Below are 15,328 nucleotides of genomic sequence, written 5' to 3' on the forward strand. Positions count from 1 at the left end.
TTTTTTGGTTATATTTGGTTAGAAAATCTCATATTCCTAACCAAAATAGGAATTTGGGTTAGGTGAACATTTTTTAAATAGGACACAAAAAGCTCAATCTATACAACTTTAAAAATTGATAAACTGGACTTCATCAAAATTTAAAATGTTGGCTCTTCAAAAGGCATTGCTAGAAAAATAAAAAGGCAAGCCACAAACTAGGAGAGAATACTTATAAAATGTATATATAATAAAGCACACTTGTATCCAGAATACTTATAACTTAATAACTCCCTAAAAAGGAGACAACTCAATTTTTACAAAATGATAAAATATTTGACCAGGCACTTCACTAAACAAGATATACAAATGGCAAAATAAGCATACGTAAAAATATCCCAAATCACCGGTCTTTACAGAAATGCAAAGTAAAAGCATAAAAAGACCATTACACACCAACTAAAATGACTAAAATTAAAGACTGATGACATCAAGTGTTGACAAGGATGTGGGGTAATTGAATTCTCAAACATTGCTGACGAGAACGCAAACTGGTAGAGCCACTTAGGAATATAGTTTGGCTATATCTTATAAAGTTAAACATAGACTTACCATATGACCCAGGAAGTCAACCCTGAGGTATTTACTCAAGAGAAATGAAAACCTATGTCCATATAAAAGTGTGTTCTCAAATGTTCATAGCAGTTTTTTAAAAACTATTAGTTCTAAACTGGAAGCAATCCAGACTAGAAAATGGATAAATAAGTTGTGATATATCTTATAATAGAACACTATTCAGCAATAAAAAGGAACAAACTAATGGTATATGCAAGAACATGTATGAATCTCAAAAGCATTGTCCAATGTGAAAAAAGCCAGACACAACTGTCTACTAAGTATATTCTTCCATTTATATGATATTCTAGAAGAGGCAAAAGTATAGCAATAGAAGGCAGACCAGTCTTTGCCACAGAAGGAGGGGACTGATTGAAAGGGGCAGGAGGAAACTTTTTGGGGTGATGAAAATGTTCTCCATCTTGGCTGTGGTGATGATTACATAACTATATTTGTCAAAACTCATCAAATTGTACAGTTAAAATTGTTAATGTTATATGTAAATTATACCTCATCAAGCCGATATAAAAATATTTTTAAACATTTCAACTGTATTAATTTAGAACTTTGTTACAAGTTGTTTTAAATTTTGAAGCTTCTAATATAGATACAAAACATATAAAAATCATAAGTGTACAACTCAGTGGTGTATCACAAAGGAAACACCCATTTGAAACACCATCCAGGGAAAATAGAGAACATTGTGAACATCCAAGAAGACCACTCATTCCCTCTAACCAAAAGCACTACTTAGTCTTGTAGAAATATGCTTCGATGTTACTGGTTTTTGAAGTTTTACCTAAAGAAAATTGTGTAGTAGAGTTAACCTTATCCAAGAGAGGTTGGGCCTTTGTCCTGGGTTCCTGGGAGTTGATCTCCAGCCCTTGGAATATGGTGCCTGATAAGCAAGTCTGTTTACCTGGGGACTCTGGGCCAAGCAGTATCAGCTTGACTTCCAGAAGGACTGAAGACTAAAAGTCAGCCACATGTGTGGTCAACCATGTCTGTGTGATTGAGCCTCAATAAAAACTCTGAACACTGAGGCTTGGGTGAGCTTCCCTGGTTGGCAACACTGCACCTGTATTGTTGCTGGGAGAAGTAAGTTTTGTCCACAATGCCACTGGGAGAGGACAACTGAAAGCTCCATGCATGAAACCCTCCTGGACTGTGCCCCTGTACCTTTTCCCTTAGCTGATTTTAATTTGTATCCTTTCATTGTAATAAACTATAACCCCAAGTATAACAGTTTCACAGAGTTCTGTGAGCCCTTCTAGCAAATTATCAAACCTGAGGGTTGTCTTAGGAACCCCAAACTTGCAGCTGGCATCAGAAGTGTGGGTGTTCTTTCAGGGACCCTGAACTTTGTAGTTGGTGTTAGAAGGGTGGTCTTGAGGACTCCTAAACTCTGCAGAAATCATATGGTATTATTTTGTATATGGCTTCTTTTACTCAGCATTGTTTCTGAAATTCATTTACATTACAGCTTGTAAGTATATTCACTTTAATTGCTTGTGTAGTAATGTACTGTATGAACTGACTATAATTTACTCACTCTACTGTTGACGGACATTTGGACTTTTTCCAGATTTGTACTATTGCTACTAACAACCCTATAGAGAAAAACAGAGAAATCCATCATCATAGTGGCAGATTTTAAAACATCTGTCTCAACTTATAAGAATGAGCAGACCAAAAAAGTCAGTAAGAATATAGATTTTTATTATACAATTAACAAATTAGATTTGGCATCACTCAATACCTAAAACTCCTCTGGGAATAATAATCATGAATATTTCTCAAATGCATACATATTCTTATACTAGTCTATGATCTATACAAGTATACTTTCAGTGAATTTTCATAACAACTCTTCCAATTTTACAGCTAAGAAAACTGAAGCACAGAAAAGTTAAGAAATTTGCCCAAAATCCCACAGCTACTAAATGACAGATCTAGAATTCAACTTTCAGGAAACCTGATTCTAGAGCCAAGTTCTGAATTCCTATGCTATTTTTCAACATCTTCCATTTTCCCTCTCTTCTTGAGTCAATTTTGGTATTTTTCGTCTTCATAGAAAATCATCTATTTTATTTGGATCTTAAAATTTATTGGCATGACTTGACTTCAAATTTTGGTGCAAAGTACCAGAATTTATATCAGAAATAAAACTGTTTTTAGCTCTATATTCCTTTTCCTATATCATGAGCCTTATAAATTCATCCCAGAGGGACCAGTACATCTGGATGTTGTACTGAAATTCCATGACAAAAATAATCATTCTCTCGTCTAAGACCCATTATCAATCACTACGGGTTTCTGAAAACTTGATGCTTCAAGATTAAGTATCACTAGCATTAAAAACAATATATATTAATTATATAGGCAGCTATAATCCACAGAAAGCAATTTTTCTTTAAAACAGTCTTAAGCATTACTACTACAAAAGTAATGCATACTGGGAGTAAAGTTTTCAAAAAATTTTTTCTTTTAAAAAAAGGCTTTTCCTTCTATGTGATAATTTGACCTATGGTTGACTTTCTACCTTTGTTCCTCCTGGAAACCTGACCTAAGTGGTAAGTTAACTGGGTTACTATTATGCAATATTGTACAGATTTTAAAAAATAACCCCTGATTGAACCAGGACTGGGACAAATTATGAATCAACTAGAAATAACCAATAAGGACACCACAGCTTTGACTCTAAGGGCATAGTTAGGTCTGAGTGACCACCTTCTAACTTTTGTTATTTAAACAAAGGAGTTAAAGGAGCACATCTGGGTTGTTTTTAGCACCCTAATCAATGAATTTGGAATACTAATTAACTCTTGATAATAAATTAGTCAGGATTGGTAGTTATTCCAGCCATTTAAAAGTAATCTTTTGCTCCAAGGTAAATCCTCTCTCATTTCATGTTTTTCATGGCATTTATCACTATCTGGCACATAGTAACTATTTATTTATTTGCCTGTTGTCTGTCTCCCCTTCTAGAATGTAAGCGACATAAGAGTAAGAGCTTTGCTCTTTCTTATTCACTGCTTCATTACCAGTACTTAAAATAGTAACTGGTATATGGTCGGGTTCAAAAAGAAGTTTTTAAATGAAACTCCTGCTAAGTTCTGGGTATTATCTGATTGACTAAATGTTATTGGACACCTGCTATATGTCCAGCCCTGGGCTAGTCAGGCATGGAAACAGAATGGTTATTGTCTATGATTTCACAGAGCTAAAAACCATAGGTAAAACTTCAGACAATTTTCTATTGACCAGGAATATTTTCTGTATTAACATATAATTACTTCCCTAAAATCCTACATGATTTAGTACATTTAGTAGCACTTTACTAAAATACTGTTATCTTCAAAATCCTGGACTCTTACCCCAGAATTACAAACACTGCACAAACTACTTCAATCACTTTTAGAAACCACCTCTCGTAGGGAAGTAGGAGGAGCCAACACCACATCTGTGATGTCAGCCAACAATAGCCATTTGAATGTCTCCTAATGAATCCCTACTTCCGAATTTTTCTCAGCTTTCCTTTGGTACTTTCCCACAAGTTTTCTCTTTAATTAAAAGGGTAATTAATTTAGTCTCTCTTTTTTTTTTTTTAAGTGAGCATTTCTTCTTTCTATATGATGTGTTCAGGTAAATAATCAGGCCTTTTGAAGAATCACACACCAGTTTCCCTGATCGTAGTAGCTTTGCAGAATTCTGACATCACTCACAGTCCGGCAGAGAGCTTCCAATTCTCCCTCACGGAACACATGGTAGTAACGATGAAACACAGGACTTGGGTCCTGGGATCCTATGGGACCAAATGGCTCAACAGGTTTGCCTTTATCAGGATTTCCCTTAAGGTGCCAGGGAACCAGCATATCTTGAGAATAAAAAGAAGTCCTGTTAACATGAATAGGCAGCTTGGAATTAGAAACTTGCCTTGAATTACATCCTCCTTCCTGAGAGTCATTAATGCGGGGGACAGAAGATGCTGAGTCTCGACTGCCCATGTCAGGCATTTGCTCCACAAGTGACCTCTGCACTGAGGTATCGCTGTTCATCTCCTCTTTCTTTCCTTGGCTATTTCTATTTCCTTTAAGATACTTGGACTTCTGCTTATTATATTCTTGTTCCATTGCCCAGACATAAATGAGTGCCTTCCCACCTGGTCTCAGGAGTCGAACAATTTCTTGGAGAGCTGCCACTCTACGTTCCTAATGAAAAAAACCAAAACACATGATTAACCTGGAAGAGATAGGAAATTAGAAAATAAAATTGACCATAGGACTGTTTTCAATTAGGATGACTAATAAGAAAATCTAACGAAATGTCTTCTATAAAACAAAAAAGAGAAAAGAGGAAAGGGCATTCTGTTCTGTGATTAAGAAAAAAGTGTTCAGGAAGGAGGAAGTAGAGAAAAGCAAAGTTTATTTCTGTTAATCTTCCCTGTGACTTTTAAGCAACTGATGACTTCTTACAGGGCCATAAGCGGTAATATGAAGCACTTCGATGTTTATATAATGCTTTTACAAAGGAATTGTGTCAACTATACTATGAAAACTTCTACTTATAGCCTTGTTGAAGTTGTTGGTATTAATTCTCCCACTGAAAACAACCAGAAAGGCTGGGTGAAATACATAAAACAGCTGCTTAAGGCACTGGAGAGTAACACTGCAGGCAGGCCTTTGAAGGGCTATAATCCCTGAGCGAAGGGAAGTTAAGCCAAGGTGAGCTCTAGATTCACTCCAGCTTTTCCCTGAAATTATCTGCTAATTCCTAATGTGGGATAACAGAATATGAGCAGAATGCAGAAGTCTTAGTGGCCTGAACAGGTAGGGCTCTGAGTATAGGGAGGTCAAAGCAGCTGCGGGACAGAGTCATGGATAAAGGAGAAACTGCAGGAAAATTATTTCAAAAATCTATACACAAACACCCTTTGAAGCATTTGCCGGTTTCTAAGCTGCATGTAGATAGGGTGAAATTCCAAGAAACTTAGCAGATTAGCAGCTGGGAAGTTAAAATGCTAAACAGAAATGTTAGCAGCCAATGGTAGAGAGACAGACATTGGAATTTAAGGTCTGCCAAGGTGTAATAGCCTTGGCGTACATTCCAGGCTTTCACTTGAGACCCAGAAGGGCTACATTACAGAAGTAGGAACAAAAACAAAATAGATACAAATCATCCCCAATAATGCATAAAACCAGTTCTCTGCAGAATGAAAGTGATCTGCTTATACTTTATCTGCTTGTCCTTAGAAAAATTTAACCTCCTTCAGAGAAAAAGTTCCCAAATCTTTTAACATAAAATGCCTAGCAAACAATGAAAAATTATGAAGTATGCTAAAAATACTGATGACCAAAGGACCAAAAAACAGAGAAAAAAAAAAGAAATATCATATCACAGAAATAAATCCCCAGACAAAGCCTTTTTAATACTATGGTTAGTGTGTTCAAAACACCAGAGGAAAAGATCAAGAATTCCAGTCATGATAAAATATATTAAGAAGTTGGAAATTCTAGAAAACAAGATGAATTTAAATTTTTAGCAAATTAGATACATTTACAAAGATAAGTATTAAACTATAGTTCAGGTCAGTATAAATTACCCAGATTGAAGCACAGAGATGAAAAAGTAGGGAAAATACAGAAAACAATGTCAATCAAGAATTCAATACCAAATAAAAATATCATTTGTACGATGAAGGCAACATAAAGAGATTTCAGATACACACAAGCTGAGAGAATGTGTCACCAGTATACTTACACTAAAGAAAATAGGACAGAGAACTCTTCGAGCAAAAGAAACCTACTTCCTCTGAAACTCTGAAGATGCAGGAAAAAAGGAAGAATACCAGAAAGGGTAAATAACGTGAAGAAATATAAATGAAGGTTGAGAGCTTAAAACAAATAATAACATACAATAATAATACAATAAAAGGCAGAAGGGGTTAAATGTTATTAATGAAGTCTTACGTTGTCAGGAAGGGGTAATCATGCCAATTTAAGGTAGACTATAATGTCAGAGATGTATGTTGTCATGTCTAGGGTAATGATTTAAAAACAAAATAATATGTAAACAGCAAGCTAACAAAAGAGGAAAAAATGTAATAATAAACTACATATGGAAATAAGGCTGGCAATGAAACAGAACTAAGATACACACAATATTTGATAAACAGAAATTAATATTTCCAGTTCCACAGCTCTCTTAGCCTCAGACAATGCCTTCCTCAATTGTCAAAGTAACATACATTGTTTTGTACGCCCAAGTAGCCCATTCAAAATGGCCAAAAAGCCCAGGAAATAATCTCAGGTTATATGTTAAAATAGGAGAAAGCAACTTCAGCATGACTGATACACAGAGAAGTGAATTAATAGGAGGAAACTTTCTGAGGATTTTTCCAAGTTGGGTTTAGGGAGCCGGGAAATATCGGGAAATTAAGCTAAAAAATAAGACGAGACCATTTTATAAAAATGGTTGAAAAAAATGATTATTAAAACAATAACTAATCTTTTCTGAGCTCTTACTATGTATAAGACACTATAATAAGTACTTTATGTATTGTCTCCTTTATCCTGACAGGCCTGTGAGATAGGTTATTGTCATCATTATTTTACAGTTGAGCAACCTAAGTATTCAGAAATCACTAAAAATGTTTGTTCAAGGTCACGAAAGTAAAAAGAATGTCAAATAGTAGAAGCAGTGGCATCAGGGAAGAAGAGACTGGCACCGGAGTGTAAACTGGATTAAAATAGAGATAACCTGGGATCAGTTGAAAAGAACACTGTAGTAGTGAAGGGATGTGACACAGGTCAGTAGACTCTTTTAATTCCCTTACCTCGTTGTCTCCAGATACTTGGATGAGATTTTCCATATAAAATCTTATCTTCTACCCTATATCATCTTTCACAGTGCCATAAAAATGATCTCTATCAGGCCATTTACCCCATCAAGGTACTCCCACGTGTTAGACTTTTCAATGACTCTCTAAGTCCCACTCATAACTATGGCATTCAACCAACAACACACAAATCTAACAAATTATAAATAAATAAATAAATGCCGCCTCCTCCACTAAACCATGAGTTCTACGAAGCAGGGACTGAGTCTTCTCCATCTTGTGCCCAGCTCTTTGCTTAATAGCAGCGTGTAACTGATTTTCAATGACTTTTTTTTTTTTTTTTTTTCAGATAGAGTCTCTCTGTGTCACCCAGGCTGAAGGGCAGTGGCATGATCTCGGCTCACTGCAACCTCTGGGTTCAAGTGATTCTCGTGTCTCAGTCTCCTGAGTAGATGGGATTACAGGCGTGCGCCACCACACCCAGATAACTTTTCTATTTTTAGTAGAGACGGGGTTTTGCGTTGTTGGCCAGGCTGGTCTCAAACTCCTGACCTCAAGTGATCCACTCACTTTGGCCTTCCAAGGTGCTGGGATTACACGCATTAAGCCACCACAACCAGCCTCAATGACTTATTTTTACTGTGATAAATATATGTAACAAAATTTGCTATTTTAACCATTTTTAAGTGTACATCTCAGTGACATTAAGTACATTCATACTTAATGGTTGTGCAACCATCACTATTATCCCTCTCCAGAATTTTTTCATCATCCCAAACTGAAACTCTGTATCAATTAAATCATAACAACTCCTATGCCTCCCTCCCACAGCCTCTGGTAAAAACTATTCCACTTTTTGTCTATGAATTTAACTATTCTAAGTAGTTCTTATAAGTAGAATGATATAATATTTGTCCTTTTGTGTCTGGTTTATTTCACTTAGCATAATATCCTCAAGGTTCATCCATGTTGTAGCATGTGTCAGAATTTCCTTCCTAAGGCTTGATAATATTCCCTTATAGGTATATACCATAATTTGCTTATCTATTCATCCATCAACAAACATGTGAGTTGTTTCCACCTTTTCGTTGTTGTGAATAATGCTGCTATGAACATATGTGTCTAAACATCTGTTCAGGTCTCTGCTTTCAATTCTTTTGGGTATATACCTAGAAGTGGAATTGCTGAATCATATGGTAATTCTATGTTCAATTTTTTGAGGAACCACTGTACTGTTTTCCACAGTGGCTGATCCATTTTACATTCCCACCAGCAATGCACAAGAGTTCCAATTTCTCCACATCCTTGCCAACACTTGTTATTTTCTATGCTTCCGATAATAGCCATCCTAATGTGTGTGAAGTGGTATCTCATTATGGCTTTGATTTGCATTCCCTAATGATTAGTGATGCTGAGTATCTTTTCATGTGCTCATTGGCCATTTGTATATCTTCTTTGGAAAAATGTCTATTTAAGTCCTTGGTCTGTTTTTTAATTGTTTTGTTATTGTTGTATTTTTGTTGCTCTTTATATATTGTGGATATTAATTCCTTATCAGATATACCAAGTTGCAAATATATTCTCCCATTTTGTGGACTGCCTTTTCACTCTGCAGATAGTGTTGTCTGATGTACAAGTTTTTAATTCTGATGAAGTCCAATTTATCTATTTTTTGTTTTGGTGCCTGTGCTTTTAGTTATCATATCCAAGAAATCATTGCCAAATACAATGTCATGAAGCTTTTCTCCTATTTTCTTCTTAGAATTTTATAGTTTTAGTTCTTCTATATAAGTCTTTGATCCACTTTGAGGTTTTTTTTGCATATGGTGTAACGTAAGGATCCAACTTCACTCCTTTCCATGTGGCCAATAAATTATTTTTTAAATAAATGACAATAGATATGGAGAGAAAGTTGTACATGACAGATTTCTAAAACATTTATATAGAACTTCATACAGGGGAGGGTATCCAACATATATTTGCAATTGCAAAAAATGGATATAGATATATTTGTGTACATTAGTGTCTTTTATAACTCAAAAATAAGTCATAGTAATAAGTTATAATACAACAACTGAGTTGTAGCTGAAGCCACCAACGTGTGCCAAACATTTCTTCCAAATGAAGTGGATTTTTAAATTTACTGGTATAGCTCCTCCTTTCAAGCCTTTCTCTATTTGCAATAATGCCTCTAAGTGTACTGAAGCCTAGTGGCTTTTGCTGTAAAGAACCTAATATTGTTTGCTGCAGCCCAGCAGAATCTCTTGGTTACTATTAAAAGTAAAGAGACTACTGACACAGACAGTTTTCTGATTTGTTTTGATTTGTTTTGAACTCAGTTAAGGTCATAAGGTCTACTGAAACTGCTGGTGACCCATAATGTGAGCTATAAAGCTATTGCTTAGATCAGGGGAACGACTGCGGACACCCAAGAAAAATAAGTGGGCTTTTGTTCTTTAAAGAAAAAAAGAAAATATTAAATATTATTTATTTTAAAACTAAGAACATACTAAAAGAGTCAACATACTACTACCAGCTAAAAAAGAGTTCTGGAAAAAAAAGAATAGGAAAGGAAGAAAAACAGAATGGGAAAGAAGTAACACTCACATGTCAGGGATAAAACTATGGGTTGAGAAAGAAGAGCTGAGAAAGAAATAGAGAAGGGACTCAGAGTCTGAGGAGAGAGAATACTCAAGAGGCCTGTAGCTGATGATCTCAAAGTCTCTTCCAGCGAAAATTCTGTGACTCTGGGTTTGAAGGACGGCATTTAGAAGTGAATGAGACTTGGGGTAGGAAAGGGGCAAAAGCATGCCGCCATAAAAGCACAGAGTCCCATCCGCTCTCTGTTTAAGTAGAAGATACTTAAACGGTCGCCCATCTTCATTCTGCATGCACTCTTACAAAGAGGGCAAACTGTGACAAGAAAAGAGAATGGAAAGAACTGAAAAGCTAAACCAGGGTCCAAAATCAGCAAAATTCATGAACTCTTCCTGCTGCTTTAGCTACAAGTTCTTAAGAGAAAGAAAGACCATACTTACTGCTGTTGCAAAGTGATGAATAACAGCAATGGAGATGCAGGCATCACAAGACCCACTGCGGACTGGTACTGCCAATGCATCACAGACAAAAGCCTGAAATTGCCTCTCTCTACAAATGTCCACAAGGTTTTGGCTACGATCACAACCAACCTGTAACAGAAAAGGAATTCTATAACATTTTGTTTACATTTCACATGAAGTTAAGAACTTTGAACTTATTCCATATCTTAAAGTCATTAGACAGATCTCATATTCATTGTGAAATGGTCTGAGACCATGATATTATCAGTTCTTACAGCCAGTACAAAATCAGAATATATAATTGTACAGGGCAGGATTTATTACCTTAACAGATATCAACCAGAACTCCAATTAGTGAAACAAAATGACTAGAATAAAAATGATGGTGGTGGAAATGGGAGGTCCAAATATACACCTAATTGATGATCATTCAGAATCTGGATGTTTCTGTAATATCACACATTTAAAACTGGAAAGTATCCCACAAACGTAGACAGTCTTTTGGGGGGAGCTGCAAATAAGATGTTCTCAGATATCTCTCATTACCATATATACTATATTGTGATGACCCAGGTAGCAGAAGGATGGGCAATTTTTTTTCTGCTTCTGTATACTTTACAACATGGATTACTTTTACAATCAGAAAATAAAATCCCAAAACAAACAAAAAAAAATTAATTTTTTTTTTTTTGAGACAGAGTTTCGCTCTTGTTGTCCAGGCTGGAGTGTGATGGTGCAATCTCAGCTCACGGCAACCTCCACCTCCTGGGTTCAAGCGATTCTCCTCCCTCAGCCTCCCAGGTATCTGGGATTACAGGCATGAGCCAACACGCCTGGCTAATTTTGTATTTTTAGTAGAGATGGGGTTTCTCCATGTTGGTCAGGTTGGTCTCAAACTCCCAACCTCGGGTGATCTGCCCGCCTCAGCCTCCCAAAGTGCTGGGATTACAGGCATGAGCCACTGCGCCCAGCCAATTTTTTTTTAAGCTACTCTTTTTCTGCTAAATGCCAAAACTTTTCAAGAATAAAGTGCTGAATTCAAAATTTATAAAATGATATTTAATTAAATCTTTTCATATACCCGAACAATCCTATAGGACTGATGGCACGGCGGGCAGCTAGCAACATGCTTTTCTCTCCCTCAACAGGTAAGACCTAGCATGCCTTATGCATGCATCTGGTTCTGTGAGAAGTGTTTAGGAGCTGGGATTTCCCATCTTCTTTCTCTCTAGTTTTGTTGCTGTACACAGTTTTGCTGCTTAGTTCTAAGAATATCATATGTGTATGTAATATACAGACACACACACACACATTTTGCAATGTGCCCACATAAATTGGGGAATAAATGGGAGGGGCTTAAGACTTTCTTTTTTAAGGTTTCTTTTTTGGAGACAAGGTCTCACTCTATTACCTAAGCTCGAGTGCAGTGGTGCAATCACAGCCCATGGCAGCCTCCACCTCCCAAGCCCAGGTGATCCTCTTGCCTCAGCTTTCCAAATAGCTGGGGCTATAGGTACATACCACCATGCCTAGCATTTGTTTTATTTTTTGTAGAGATGGGGTTTTGCCATGTTGCCTAGGCTGACATCAGATTCCTGGGCTCAAGTCACCACCCATCTTGGCCTCCCAAAGTGCTGGGATTATAGGCATGAGCCACTGCACCAGTCCACAAGAAATGTTAAGTCACTGATTAATAATTATTCTTGGAAACCTTTTTTTTCTTAACCCAAATTCTATAATAGAGAAAAGAATTATATAAGCAGATTTAGTCAAACAGAAGTGGCCACCTTAAGTGTATATTTACTCATTTAATTTTTCGATATAATGAGCACTGATCCTAGGGTTCCCTCAGCCCTTCTGAGAATAAACAATATGAATGCTCATATCAAAACATGCTAGAATAACTGGCTAGCCATGTGTAGAAGACTGAAACTGCACACCTTCCTTACACTATATATAAAAATCAACACAAGACTGATTAAATGTAAAACCTAAAACTATAAAAACTCTGGAAGATAACCTAGGAAATACCATTCTGGACACAGGCTCTGGCAAAGATTTCATCACAAAGACAACAAAAACAACTGCCACAAAAACAAAAATTGACAAATGGGACCTAATTAAACTAAAGAGTTTCTACACAGCAAAAGCAACTATCAACAGACTGAACAGACAACCTACAGGATGGGAGAAAATATTTGCAAACTATGTATCTGACAAAGGTCTAATATGAAGAATCTATAAGGAACTAAAACAAATTAACACGCAAAAACCAAACAGCCCCATTAAGAACAGAGCAAAAGACAAGAACAGATACTTTTCAAAAGGCATGAACAGATACTTTTCAAAAGATATACATATGGCCGACAAGCATATGAAAAAAAGCTCAACATTACTAATCATTAGAGAAATGTAAATCAAAACCACAATGAGATACCATCTCAGACCAGTCAGAATGGCTATTTTTAAAAAGTCAAAAAATAACATGCTGGTGAGGTTGCAGAGAAAAGAGAATTCTTATACACTGCTAGTGGAAATGGGTTCGCCCACTGTGGAAAGCAGTCTGGCGATTTCTCAAAGAACTTGAAAGAGAGTTACCATTCAACCCAGCAATTCCATTATTGGGTATATATCCAAAGGAATATAAATTGTTCTACCATAAAGACATATGCACTCATATGTTCACTGCAGCACTATTCATAATAGTAATGACATGGAATCAACCTAGACTGGGTAAACAAATGTGTTACACACCATGGAATACTATACAACCATAAAAAAGAATGAGATCATGTCATTTGCTGCAAGCAACATGGATGGAGCTGGAGGTCATTACCCTAAGCAAACTGATGTAGGTACAGAAAACCAAATACTGCACGTTTTCAGGTATAAGTAAGAGCTAAATACTGAGTATACATGGACACAAAGAAGGGAACAACAGACACTGGGGCCTACTTAAGAGTCAAAGGAGGGAGGGGGATGAGGATTAAAAAACTACCTATCAGGTACTATGCTTACTACCTGGGTGATGAAATAATCTGTACACTGAATCCCTGGGACATGCAATTTACCTATATAACAAACCTGCACATGTACCCTTGAACCTAAAATAAAAGTTAAAAAAAATTTTAATCTGGCTTTTAGACGACCAAGTATACACAGATTTCAGGCAGGCTTTTAAAATTTTCTTGAGTATGCAGTGAAGAATGTAATATTGTCTCTGATACTAAGTAGTGACACTCAATTTACCAAAAAAAATAGTATTTTTATTAAAAGTTCCTTAAAATGCTATGTTATTAATTCCCTAGAAGAAGAAAAAGATCTTAAAATGAAACATTACATTACAGAGTTTATGTTACAAATGCACAATAAAAGAATGGAAATAAAAAAATTCTTACTGAGTGAAATCACATTGCCATGCTAGTCACACTTAATGAGTTTGCTCAATTTGTAATTGGTATTAAACAGCTTCTATATTTTATCCTGGAGCTGCTTTAATTTTAAAGTGAAATAAAATATATCAAGCTAGAGGGAAAGTACAGCAATTTATCTTTAATGTATTTTAAGATAAAAAGTACTAAGGGCCTATTAATAACACTAGTGACATGAATCCCAATTAATTGCTCCCTTTACCTGTGTAAGATACATGCCTGGATTATTACTTATTATTTATTTTCATTCATATTCTATGCCATCAGCCAACAATCACAATATCAAGATGACAATACTACTCAAATAATCTGAACATTATATTTTGGTGCTTGCCTCCTTTTTTGTTACATTTAAATTCAGTTCATAGAACTGGAAGCTTCAAGTATGCACAACTCTGACAGATAGCCATACCTTGCTAGAAGTCAACAGAAAGAAATACAACCTGCCTATTAAAAAAAAAAACAATCCTCAGGGATAGGGCTCGGTAGTTATTCAGAGGAGGAAAGTTATTACCTGAGAACTAAGAACATGGAGAACAGCAGCCAAACAAAACAAGAGAACATTTCCCTCTCCTTGCCCGGCTCTTATGGCTATTTGTACACAGCACTCCTTTTCACCAACAAGAGCAAGGCCAATTTTAGCAATAAAGCACCAGGTCCAATGTAGATTCCCCACTGACCAACGACCTGACTCATGCCTGGCTTAGTACTTTCATCTTTTACTTTTTTTGCCTGTCTTTCATATACTATAGTCATATAGTCACTATTTTTTCTCCTCTTCCCTTTTTCCATTTTTAAATGTTTTAAACTAAGAATAGTAAAGTGAAAAATCTCCCCAATAATGTTGCATCATGTCAACAGGACGGAAAATGGCTTGATAAAAACCCACATATATTCAAGGACTTGTGTAAAGCTACATATTTCTGTGTGATGGGTGAAGATCAATGACATTAAAACATATACTGGGCTTAAAATGTATACTTTTTTTTTTGGAGACATAGTCTCACTCTGTCATCCAGGCTGGAGTGCAGTGGCACGAACACAGCTCACTGTAGCCTCGGCCTCCTGGACTCAAGTGATCCTCCTACCTCAGCCTCCTGAGTAGCTGAGACTACAGGTGCATGCCATCATGCCTGGCTAATTTTAAAATTTCTTTGTAAAGTCAAGGTCTCACCAGGTTGCTCAGGCTGGTCTCGAATTCCTGGTCTCAGGCAGTCTTCCTACCTCGGCCTCTCAAAGTGCTAGGATTACAGGTACGAGCCATGGTACGCAGCCTATACTTTTATATAATTTTTAAAATCCTCAACAAACATTAAATATGTAATTGTGGAAGTACAAGTAAACATAAAAAAAAATTCAACCTGATAAGCAAAGGTGCAAACTAAAACAAGGTTCCATTTTTCTTC

General features: G+C 36.3%; 1 protein-coding gene across 12 annotated transcripts in view; it reads right to left on the reverse strand.

Annotated features, from left to right (window-relative positions):
* Positions 1-2,292: 2,292 nt before the first annotated feature.
* Positions 2,293-15,328, reverse strand: part of ALKBH8 (alkB homolog 8, tRNA methyltransferase) — a 66,287-nt gene continuing 53,251 nt past the window's right edge. For 10 of the 12 annotated variants that reach the window (XR_012423670.1, XM_005579521.4, XM_005579517.4 and 7 more), the window contains 2 exons: positions 10,471-10,620; positions 2,293-4,805 (listed from right to left, as the gene is read on the reverse strand). Coding sequence is in view for 9 of the 12 variants with exons in the window: in XM_005579521.4 (XP_005579578.2) it covers positions 4,248-4,805; positions 10,471-10,620 (708 nt within the window). In the remaining 3 variants the exon portion in view is untranslated. The remainder of the gene's footprint in view (positions 4,806-10,470; positions 10,621-15,328) is intronic. The other 2 variants (XR_012423669.1, XR_012423668.1) reach the window with 1 other exon arrangement.

Source organism: Macaca fascicularis, chromosome 14, assembly GCF_037993035.2.
Source record: "Macaca fascicularis isolate 582-1 chromosome 14, T2T-MFA8v1.1".
Lineage (NCBI taxonomy): Eukaryota > Metazoa > Chordata > Mammalia > Primates > Cercopithecidae > Macaca > Macaca fascicularis.